Source organism: Apteryx rowi, unplaced genomic scaffold (genome assembly GCF_003343035.1).
Source record: "Apteryx rowi isolate R43461 unplaced genomic scaffold, aptRow1 scaffold_270, whole genome shotgun sequence".
Taxonomy (NCBI): domain Eukaryota; kingdom Metazoa; phylum Chordata; class Aves; order Apterygiformes; family Apterygidae; genus Apteryx; species Apteryx rowi.
The window spans coordinates 987390-999106 of record NW_020449086.1 but is presented as its reverse complement, the minus strand read 5'-3'; the positions used below and the strand labels follow the sequence as shown (position 1 = coordinate 999106).

The 11717-nt window shown below is 41.9% G+C and overlaps 1 protein-coding gene across 4 annotated transcripts; it reads left to right on the top strand.

Moving 5' to 3' along the window:
• Positions 1-437: 437 nt before the first annotated feature.
• On the top strand, positions 438-10816 carry COPS4 (COP9 signalosome subunit 4). Of its 4 annotated transcripts, none has more exons than XR_003253949.1 (11): positions 438-600; positions 2550-2629; positions 3470-3621; positions 4876-4979; positions 5782-5935; positions 7100-7250; positions 7654-7824; positions 9231-9346; positions 9739-9823; positions 10024-10198; positions 10289-10381. XR_003253949.1 is itself a non-coding variant. In XM_026068479.1 (10 exons), the coding sequence occupies exons 1-10, from the start codon at positions 527-529 to the stop codon at positions 10420-10422; spliced, it is 1221 nt and encodes a 406-aa protein (XP_025924264.1). In that variant the 5' UTR covers positions 442-526; the 3' UTR covers positions 10423-10816. The 4 variants fall into 4 exon arrangements, 2 of the variants coding, with proteins under 2 accessions (XP_025924264.1, XP_025924265.1); XR_003253950.1 differs by having other exon boundaries at positions 439-600; positions 10048-10198; XM_026068479.1 differs by lacking the exon at positions 10024-10198 and having other exon boundaries at positions 442-600; positions 10289-10816.
• Positions 10817-11717: the final 901 nt, after the last annotated feature.

Here is an 11717-nt window from a genome sequence, read left to right as displayed (position 1 = left end):
CACCTCCCTCCCTCACACGGCCGCCCGCCCGCTTCCGGGGTGGTGCGCGCCCGTCCGCCCGAGGGGCGGGGCCCAGCTTCCGCGCGCCGCCGGCAGGACGGAGCCCCCCCCACATATATTTCTATATGCAATATATACATGATTGGGTGTGTCCGTATTGTGTACATAAGTTCATGCGTGTACCGGTGAATATGGCCGGTGCCTTGCGGAGCGCAGCGGCTGCAGCCAGCCCTGTGAGAAGGGCGACGGGGGCTCCCCGCGCCTCCGCCACGGCCGGCGGGGTCGACCGGTGCTTTCTCCCGCTCGGTACAGGGCGTGTTTTTTAAGCCCCGGGCGGTGCCGCCCTGACAGGCCGGTGGCGGCGCCAGCGCGTGCCACGTGACCGCGGCGCGCCCCCTCGGTGGGGCGGAAGCGGCGGCGCCTCTCTAGCCTCCCGCCTGCGGCTGCTCTATGGTAGGAGGAGGCGCGGCGGGGACAGAGCTGGCGGCGGCGGCCGCCGCAGGGGCTGATCGGTGCTGTAGCGAAGATGGCGGCCTCAGTGAGACAGGATCTGGCGCAGCTGATGAACTCCAGCGGCTCCCACAAGGACCTGGCGGGCAAGTGAGTGCCGGCGTCCTTCTTCCCTTGGCAGGGGCCAGGCGGATAAGCGGCGGTTGGGGGTTATGGCCGGGTCCGCGCGACCGTTGGCGGGGGGGAGAAGGAGCCGCGCGACCGTTGATGAGGAGGGTTTCTGCGGCTGTTGAGGGAGCGGGGGGAAGGAGCCGCGCGACCATTGCGGGTGGGGGGAAGGAGCCGCGCGACCGTTAATGAGGAGGGTCCGCGCGGCCGGTGCGCGCGCGTGTGTGTGTGTGTGTGTGCGTGTGAGGAAGGAGCCGCGCGACCGTTGATGAGGAGGGTCCGCGCGGCCGGTGCGCGCGCGCGCGCGCGCGTGTGTGTGTGTGTGTGTGTGTGTGAGGAAGGAGCCGCGCGACCGTTGATGAGGAGGGTCCGCGCGGCCGGTATGTGTGTGAGGAAGGAGCCGCGCGACCGTTGATGAGGAGGGTCCGCGCGGCCGGTGCGCGCGCGTGTGTGTGTGAGGAAGGAGCCGCGCGACCGTTGATGAGGGTCCGCGCGGCCGGTATGTGTGTGAGGAAGGAGCCGCGCGACCGTTGATGAGGAGGGTCCGTGCGGCCGTTGGGGGAGAGGGGGGCGGAGGAGGGAAGAGACCAGCCCGACGCGCGCTGTCCTCGTCCCCGCCGCCGTCCCGGGTCCCCGAGGGGGCTGCTGTCGCCCCGGGCCTAGTGCAGTGCGGGCTCCGGGCCAGCGGGAGCAGCTCTTCTGGGAAGGCACTGTCGGTAGGGTGCTTCTGGGTTGCTTCTTTAAATAATAATATTTTAGCTTCTTTTTCTGCTTTTCTATTATTATTGCTATTTCCAGTGAAAAATGTCCCTGTGCTCTCGCTGTCCTAGGACGGGCTACCCGGCAGTTCTGCTGGGTCTTACTCCCTCAGCGTAACACCCCGCCTCCCTCCCCTGCCCCATTCCTGGTGCCTCTCGGATTTCAGCTACCTGCCTGAAAACTGAGCAGAAGTGATAGATCCAGGGACTTTCTTTCCCAGGGTTGCTTTGTATGAGTTTTGTTTGTATGTGTCCATTGTATTTTTACTAAAAAAAATCAAAATTTAAATTTAAAATTTAAATAGGTATTTTGTATATCAAACTTGGGATTTGAGCTAATCACTGTACTAAATATTACATAGAGTTTCTCTCCCCAGAGGGTATAGTTCAAAGTTGATCAATTCAGTTGAAATTTTTTGATTATGAGTCCAGTTCCTAGAGAAATTGCCTTAGATTTAGGCACCTCACGTTTAAGAATTCCTGAAACGTTTCTCAGAAAATGCACCTCCAACATTAATGTAACACCTTTCAGTATTCCACACATTAAGATCATGGCCCAGTAAGAGTTGCGCTGACCTTATAAAACTATTACATGAAAGATGGAGTAGCTATGATTTGTTAATATCTAAATGTTTCAATAATAAATACTGTATAAAAAAATGGGGTATATTCCCTGCCTATGCTGCTACTGTCAGTGTGGCTGTAGTATACTATTTACTTGCATCTCCCACCCACCATTGTTTCTTGTTCTTCCTGAATCTGGCATTTTTGAACCTCTGTCACAGGTTACTAATTTTAATATGCAAGGGATATGGTTTTCTTTACTTTTCCTCTGCCACTCTTTACGGCAGAAGAGCAAAGCACTATCCCAGGAATATGTTGTTGTTTTYTTTTTTTAAAGACATTTTTCATTTCAGATATATTAACAGATTTGTAATGATAAACTATGTTATGGTGGAATTTAGTCCTGGAATTTAAAAAAGAGACAGATACTAGTTCCAGATGAATGTTCCTAGGATTTTAGCATAGACACTTGAGAAAATACTCACCTTAAAGATACAGCAAAAGTAAATAGAAAAAGCACTCTAAGGAAGAAAATAAGCAAAGAAACAGAAATACTTAATAAAAAAAAAAAGTGAAATATGATTTTTTCTTTTTTTAATCTGTGGGCAGATATCGTCAAATATTGGAAAAAGCCATTCAGCTATCAGGTGTGGAACAACTTGAAGCTTTGAAAGCTTTTGTAGAAGCAAGTAAGTGTGTCTGGTATAATTGTTCACACACTGAGTGAAGGTCCGAACCTGTGGGATTCTGTATTTGTTAAGTCTACGTGAGGCTATATAAATGTATAATGTTCTAGTCATATTAGAACTTAAAAATGACTAGAAGAGGAACCAAACATCAGTATATTCAAAAATTAAGGGAATACAGACTTACGAGTTTTGTAATTTAAGGTAACGTTCAAACCTATCAATATTACAGCGTCCGAAGGTAGATCTGAGCGCTGTGTAAAAATGTAAAATAGTATTTTTTGAATTCTAAAATGGTTATTGGATGCAAAGCTATCTTTAAACAAACAACCCTTTTCCCCTTCTCAGTCTCAAGTTAATTTGGAAAACTGCCAAGAAGAAATGGTTAGATTTCTTTTTGGTGTTGTATTAGTTGTTTGGCTTATTGAGTACTTCATTAAGTTATACCTGTTATATCTGATCTTGAATTTGACAGTAAGCTTAGTGAAATTTAAATTAAACGTTTACTTTGTCTGAAACGTTTCAGCAACTGAGAACAGTGATTCAGAATGAAACATCTTCCTAGGTGATAAATCAGAGCAAGAAATTCACTAATATTTGCCAGAGGTTGTAACTCAGGTGCTCTCTAGTGTATACAGATAGTGCCAGTTTCTGAGAATGAAGTTCATCTTTTAAAAAAAAACAAAAACCCACAGCCCATAATTTAAATATAGGTTTAAAAATTAAAAAACCTCAAGTTTAATGTTAAAGCAAACAATTTAATGGCCATAGACCACTTACAGTGAAAGCACTGACATGCATTTCTTCCATCTTGTATTTTTCTTCTGTGTGTCTTTGAACCAGTGGTGAATGAGAATGTCAGTTTAGTCATCTCACGTCAGTTGCTGACAGATTTCTGTACCCATCTTCCAAGCCTTCCTGACAGCACAGCCAAAGAAATATATCACTTCACCTTGGAAAAGATACAGCCTAGAGTGATTTCATTTGAAGAGCAGGTAAGAGATCAATGACAAGGACTTCTGGTTTACAGGCTTGGCTTTGAGGTTTTTTAACTGCTAAATATTGTTAGTCTTTAAAAACGTTGTTCAAAACAGATGTTCCTACCTAAAGTCCAATTTGGCATTCGTGTACACACAAAGCTTTTGCCAAGACTGTATTTGGGACTGTGCAAAGAATACAGACTTTGTCCCTTAATCAGGATGCTAGGCATGTAATTCCTCCGCTACCAGAAAATGGCTTCTTACAATGAGACTCGAGCTACCAGAGAAGCTGTCAGGATACAGACTGGTACTCATTGTTTTACATATTACCCAACTAATGGAATAGGCAAGTGATACAAAGAGAAATATTTTGCCAAGTAGCTTCTGTTGCTACTTAAAACTAAAAAAACCCCCACATTTATAACTCTTTTTAAGCCCAGAAATGTTGTACCACGAAAAATACTTTCCTTGAAATCTCAACTCTACAGTTAACCACTGAATACCTTGCAGTTCTTTTTCAAGTCTGTCCTTGGTTTTCTTGTACAAAGTACTTCAGTATCCGCTGAGAGTACTTACTGAAGATGCTTATATAAAAATCTTATCAGATCTAATATTAGGACAAARACCATGCAGTTGCTGTCATGATTTGTATTTGCATCTGTTTACCTTTTGTCTTTTAAGCAGCTTTCATTCTAAAACTTAACTAAACATGCTTCCCTGCATGTTACAGTAGTTATGCAGAAATTAAATCCAAGACATGAGATGGCTTCTTTTCTTAACCACACTTCTGTTTATAAAACCCGGATTCTAGCACTGACATTTTGCCTGCAGACACCTGCACTACAAATTAGAAGTTTATGGAATAGGTCATGTCACTCATATCTCACAGGCTTGGTATGAGGTACAACTTGGAGCAAGAGCTTGTGAATTTTGGCACTCCATTTCTTCAAAGTCTCCTTTCATCTTTTTAAAAGCTTTATAAAAGGTTACTGCTTAGCACTCCCTGAAAATTAACGCCTTTTGTTTTATCCTGAGCCAAAAATAGAAATGCTTCAAACCATCAGTCATATGTAAAAAGCTTGGTCTTAAAGTTTGATTAAATATTTAAAGATCTTCATGCGGGAGGAGTTGTATGGGTGCAGGCTTATTTCTATGAAGCTGGGATATTGGCCAGGTGGGTATTCATAATAAGAAGAGCAGATATTGTGAATGGTAATACAAAAATCAATCCATTTTTTAGTGTTTGGAATTGGTGTTCTTTTTGTCTAGGTTGCTTCAATAAGGCAGCATCTTGCATCAATTTATGAGAAAGAAGAAGACTGGAGAAATGCAGCACAAGTATTGGTGGGGATCCCCTTGGAAACAGGGCAAAAGTAAGTATTGTGCTAGATGCTGTTCTGTGTTGTTGAATGTACTTGAATATACCTGCTCCATTCACACTTGACCAAACCAGAGAGTGGGAAGTTTGGGGTTGTATATTTTCCCAGAGTTTCAGTAGTTCAGGCCAGAACTCCTGGCCTGATGACAGAAGTATAGCCTGATCACAGGCCGTTTAAAGTAAACATCATTCTAGTGTGTCAAGTATTGCGCTAGAAGCTTTATGCTATTTATCAATCTTGTTGATAACTGCTTTAATAGTATTTTTCACAAGTGCTTCTCTAAGGTAATTGTAAAGTTTGTCTGTCTGCGACACTACTTCCAAATGTTGGCTTCTACAATTTGAAATGAAGACATAGTTTGAACTTTGATATTAAGAAATACAGTTGAGGATTTTTTCTACAACCCTTTCTGTTACTTTTCTCCATCTGTCCTTTCTATCCTCTTTCTCTGTATGCCTGTAAAAAGAATTGCTGTACATTTTGCCAATATAGCACCCATTTGTTCCACTGCAAATTTGCTTTTTGACTCAAGTATCATTATGGCAAACTGAGATTTTACATTTGTTTCTTAGTGGACAGTGTTATTTGTACTGGCATTTGTAGGAGACAGTTCTATATTTGCATTCATCTCAACTTTCCTTACCATGAATGGAGAGAGCTAATTTTGGGGGTAGAGAAGAAGGAAGCAGCGTAAAGCAAAAGCTGCCAAGTAGAAGCAAAATATATATTTAGAACAGCAAGAAACAAGGGTAACTGTGGAGTAATTCTGAATACTTGCTTTTCTGTTTCTTTACAGACAATATAATGTAGATTATAAATTGGAGACCTACCTGAAAATTGCCAGGCTCTATCTGGAGGATGATGACCCAGTTCAGGCAGAAGCTTATATTAATCGAGCTTCCCTGCTTCAGAATGAATCAACTAACGAACAGCTACAAATCCATTATAAGGTTGCGTAACTTTATTGCTGTCTCTTTCTAAAGGGAAATGAATCCATGCTGAGATGTTTCTATGCGATGCCACTAAAACTTTCATAATAACGAAACAGATAAAGGGAAAATCTAAGTGGTCTTAGGAGTCTGAGACCCACATCTTAGCAATAGTTAGGCAGCTCATTCCTTTTAATTTCACGAGAAACCTGTAAAGGTTCCTTAAATGCCAAGTTTGTTGAGTTAACATTAGGCTTCAAAGTGTCTGAATTTTAGTTGAAAATATTGCCCCCTACCATTGTCTATGAATATAATAGAAAAAAATCATCTTGGTATTAAAGACAACTGAAGGCTTTTTTTGAACAGTACTTTAAATAGAAAATGCAGACTGTGATAGTAGGTCAAAGCCACAGGGAGTAAACCAGCTGAGCTTTCCGTTTTTTTGTGGGTTTACTGTGTATATAGTTAGTATACTAATATTGCTCAAATAATTTTAGGAACTTTAAGATTATCCCACCAGATGAACACTTCTTGGTGTAGTGTGACAGTACCAAAGTAGTACAGAGTGCTTTAAAATTCTATTCTACAGAACAACTGTACCATTAGGTGTAGTTTATGGTATGGTGATCTTGGTTTGTTGTTTTTTTTTTTCTTCCTGCCCCTGCTTTCTTTGGTGTAGTTTCCCCATGCTAGATTTTAAAGCTTGCACTCAGTTGCAAAAGTCAATATTGACTGTAAGCATTAGAAAAGCAAAAAGGAAGGGAAAGAAGAAAAATCAGTTGTTGCTGCAGCTCTGAAAGGGAGAAACAAGTACTTAACCTATGTCAACTATTGTGTAGGTGCTGACTGTCAGTGTCAGTAGTGAAGGGGAATCTTGGTAATGTACCTCAGCTGTACAATATTTCATAAATTTAATTTCCAGCATTTTGAAATTTACACAGTGCTTAACATGAGAACAGTGCTGAGAAATGCCCGTACAATATCTGACACATTACTTTAGCCAGGTGTTTGAAAGCTAAGCTAATCATTCAAAGACACAGACTTGAGCTCTTGCACAACTTGCCTAAGATGGAGCAGAGCAACATTTTTGGGAGCTGTTGCTTTGTAATGCAGAAATTAATACACACCTGTCCTGTGCAGTCACCCCCGTTAGTTTTATTTTACTGAGACCTGTTTTCTTTCTAGGTGTGCTATGCTCGTGTTCTTGACTACAGAAGAAAGTTCATTGAGGCTGCCCAAAGATACAATGAGCTCTCCTATAAGAGCATAGTCCATGAAAGTGAGCGACTGGAGGCCCTGAAGCATGCTTTGCATTGTACTATTTTAGCATCAGCAGGTAAAATACATGTTATAGTTTTGTATAAAAGACCCACCATACAGATTCCCTATCCCTAAAGGAAGTCAGCCTCTGTGTCACTTGTGGGAAGGGATCTTGGGCTTGTAAGATCTGGTGAGGAATCCAGAACTGTGAACACAGCATTGAGAATCTGTTGGCAAACTGGTAGCTCAGAGCTGGAAAACCTTTCACTGTCCTGGCCAGTGCTGAAGTGCCATCTTGCCTAAAGATGTGAAAGAAACGACAGTAGCAAACAGTGCTCTGGAACCAAACGCAGTAGAATTTCTTCTTTGATACAGCTTTGTTGGTTAGTTATATATCTCTAGAGAAAGATTTTTGTTTTGTGTTACCTGTAAATACGCAATCTTTGATTATTTGTGAGGATTCTTCCTGACTCTTCTAGGACAGCAGCGTTCACGTATGCTTGCTACGCTTTTCAAGGATGAGAGGTGTCAGCAGCTTGCAGCCTATGGGATCTTGGAGAAAATGTATCTAGACAGAATTATCCGTGGAAACCAACTGCAAGAGTTTGCAGCTATGCTGATGCCTCACCAGAAAGCAACTACAGCTGATGGTACCTATTTCTCTAAAGCCTCATAATGCTCAGTACCCATCCACGGGAGTTATGTTTGCCAACTGCAGTGGACAAGTGTGTGATGGCAAAGAATACAGTGTTGGTTATGTGATTCTTTAAGGTTATTCCCCAGAATGTTACCCTCAAGAGTATAGTAGTAAGGCTTCTTACTGTGATTCATTTTTCTCATCAGCTATTAAGCTTTTCAAGTACTCCTCTAGAATCCAACTTCTAAAATTCTGATTTTTCTTCATCCTTTTACAGTCCTCTTCACTAACCCCCCCCCGTGTTTCTGTCCTTGCCTCATACTTTTTGAGTGTACCCTTTTGAGCTTTCCCAGTTCTAAAGCATGGTTATAAATAGGGTGCTCAAAAATGTGTGGATTACTACTTAAACAGTCTGTGTTGATTTAAAAAAAAAAAAGTTCATTTGGACTGTTTCCTGACTACTGACAGATACTGAAGGGATGACTTAGATTTCACACTATATCCAATTTGTTTTCTGATCCATTGCTCTGAGATCTTACTAACTTGATTCTTCCCAGAACCTCTGAACAATAATACTGTCTAAACTTATGACTTCACTGGAATCCTAACTGTGCCAGTCTCAGTTTCCCAAATGAGAGTATTGAAATGGAGAATACTGAAACATGAAATTCCTCTGAATGAGGCACCTTCCTGGTAAACAAGGCTTGTTAAATAATGAGGAAGAAACAGCTCTCTGTAATAGCAGATGCTATGACTAGTTAAAGATTCTTCCTAACAATAAGCTGCAGTCATTTTTTGAGGTCAGTCTCCTCTTCCGCTAGTACCTGTACTGTTTGTCTTTGAAAGGTAAAGAATTCATGTCAATTGCCATTTAACAATATACTCATCCTTAGGTGACAGGTAGTTAAGAGGCAAATGAGTGAAATAGTTAAATTATGAGCTGAGAAAAAAGTGAGGGTTTTAATCACCCTACAAGCACAGTAGGCAGTTAGAGAGATTAGCTGGACCCCTCAGAGCCACAAAGAAGAGACAGAAAGACAATAGTGTTTCCATTGGGCAAGTTGGGAACTCATGACATGAGAGCTCAAACTTTCAGATGCTGGGTCTCGTAGCAAAATCAGAAAATGAACTTGAATCTCTGCCTCAGTCTAATGTGTTCATCCCTAGTACCATCTCCACTTCATTGTTCTAGAACTGAAATGAACTTTTTTTAGCTACCTGTCTCAAAAATTAACCAAATCCAGTTAGTTTCTTACTCATTTTTTTTCCTGTGTGGACTAATATTGATGCAAGGCAATGGGATGTGTCTAGACTTTCTGCACACATAGCTTTTTTTTTGGGGGGGGGGGTAGCATTTTTCATTTGTTCTGTTATATAAAACATTCCAATCTTTTGTTGTTTTCTCATCCAACCCCTAAGGTTCCAGTATCCTGGACAGAGCTGTTATTGAACATAACTTGCTATCTGCAAGCAAACTTTACAACAACATTACCTTTGAAGAGCTTGGAGCATTACTGGAGATCCCTGCAGCCAAGGTATGCTTTTTTACATCTCGCAGAAAACCAAGAAGCACCACAGAGACATGAGAAAATAGTCATGGTAAATATTAGGAAAAAATAGTAGATGTTAAAAAACTAATAAATACTCCATATTAAAAAGATGAGCAAAGTTAAATATTTAGCCCATTTTATGAGAAGGAGGAGAGGTACATGATGTGGAATGCACAATAACAGAATTTGGTGCTAGTGGTAGTATATCCAATCGTTTCATTATGACGGTGCTGGCTGTGGTTTTTGTTGTTTGTTTGTTTTTCTTCAGTGTGTGTAGAGATAGTGGAAAAACCCATGAGGACTATGAAAACCTTAATCACTTCTTACTTGTGTTGGAAATGGATAAAAATAACATCTTTTCCTTTCCATGTTTTCAGGCAGAAAAGATAGCTTCTCAGATGATAACTGAGGGTCGCATGAATGGATTTATTGATCAGATTGATGGAATTGTTCATTTTGAGAGTAAGTTTGCCCACACGGATTTTTTAGTACCATTCAGAATGAGTTTACTGAATTGCTGTCTTATAATGAGCAAAGTATCTTTCTTAATGACTTCTGTCCCAAGTAAGCTTACTGTGTCTTGCTGTGGCCACGAGGTGGCAGAGTTTGCCCTTGAGGAGGACCGCACTTCTCCTACCTATTACACAATCTTTTACCCACAGGAAGGTGTGAATTTATTCTTTCAGTCTCCGTGTAGGAACATGTTCACCAGAAGTTCTCTGCTCGCTTCTGCTTTGCAGTACAGGAGTTAGGCTTGTAACAGAGAGCCAAAATCATTGTAGCTTTTGAATACAGAAATGAGCATGCTGTAGCTGCAAGGAATGCTTCCTCTGTGAGGTAGGTGAGGGCAGTGCTAGAGGAGAAAGTTACCCTTGAAAGGGCATGGGAATTGCCAAGACTTACTATGTTTTTCATGTTCTTTTGCAGCCCGTGAAGCTTTGCCGACTTGGGACAAACAGATTCAGTCACTGTGTTTCCAGGTTAACAACCTGCTAGAGAAGATAAGTCAGACAGCACCAGAATGGACAGCCCAAGCAATGGAGGCTCAGATGGCTCAGTGAACTGAACAGAGGCAATGACCTGCTGTGCTGAAGGGAGGGAACTGAGCAGGACTGTGAACCAAGTGAATAACCCACCATTACTTCCCAACCGTCTGCTTTTACCCTGTCTTAAGACACAATTAGGTGAATACTGTTTGGTGTGAAAGTCTCCCAGGCCTGATGCTGTTGCTGCCTCCCCATTGCACTCTGCTGTCCTGAAAGCTGTGGTTTCCATGTAGAAGAAGCTGTAATGTCTGCAGCAAGCTTTGGTTTTGGTTTATTTAATTTTTTTTCCACTGTACTGCTATAGCTTTGTAGACCATTATTTCCTATGGTGCTTGTCCTATGAAAATGTAAGTGCCATATTTCTTTTAGTTGTAATTACTCTAATAAAGTCTAGAATGAGCCACTTGAAGTGTTGCAGGGACTGACTTTTTACCTTGAACAGTGACTTAAAATAATTACACTTGGAAATGTCAGTTTTAGCCCCTGAAATTGGAAATTAAAACCAAACAGCTGTTTTTCTGCTCTGTGCAAGTTGTTGTATGCTACACAGTGCTAATCTGAAATGCTCACACATAAACAATGACATAAAATAATCATAAAGGGGCATGCCTATGAATGTGTGGCCCCAACAAGCCAGTCAACTCTGTGGTGATTTTTCTGACACCTCCTACTTGAAACACAAAAGCAGGACTGTGTGGCTTTGCTTTTATGGTATTTGTTTTGAAAATTAAGGTCAAGGCCCTCCTTGAGCTCGCTATCACCCCATACCTTTGTTACCACACGTGTGGCCTGCATCAGACTCTCCACCTGATCTGTGTAATTGGTGAGCTTGTAGCCTCACCAGCTTGATGACTCCTGAGCCRCTGTTGGTGAGCTGCAAAAAAACAAGCTGTTGCACATACAGGCCTGAAAGTGTAACTATTCTTTAAGGGCCCTTCTGATATTCATGTATCTGGAGATGTGTACCATTCTCATCCTCATGGTCTGCCAAGTATACAACCCTTGGTATTGTGTCATCTTCTGCAGAGGTCTTGAGACAGCTCTTCCACTAGTAGAGTTTCATCAGTAGCTGTTTGCTACCAGAGGTGAGGTTTTATAGTCRGAGATGGTTATGTACAGGTTGTTGCTGAACACCTTCCAGAGACTGCAGTCACTGGCTGTGTAGAAGATATGGGTGGGCCTCTATTTAATTAATACTGAATACCTGCTCACCAACACCAGTAATATCTACATTTGTAGATATTACATTGATACATTTATACCTTTTTTGACATCTGTCACTGCAAACTTACAGCTGTCTGGGAGAAGCA

What these genes read in the sequence shown, in the direction of transcription:
- COPS4 (XM_026068479.1), top strand. Translation starts at nt 527, where the DNA reads ATGGCGGCCTCAGTGAGACAGGATCTGGCGCAGCTGATGAACTCCAGC. An exon ending in GAAAGCAACTACAGCTGATG is followed by an intron (nt 7,825 to 9,230) that starts GTACCTATTTCT and finishes CCAACCCCTAAG; the next exon opens with GTTCCAGTATCCTGGACAGA. An exon ending in TGGAGATCCCTGCAGCCAAG is followed by an intron (nt 9,347 to 9,738) that starts GTATGCTTTTTT and finishes CCATGTTTTCAG; the next exon opens with GCAGAAAAGATAGCTTCTCA.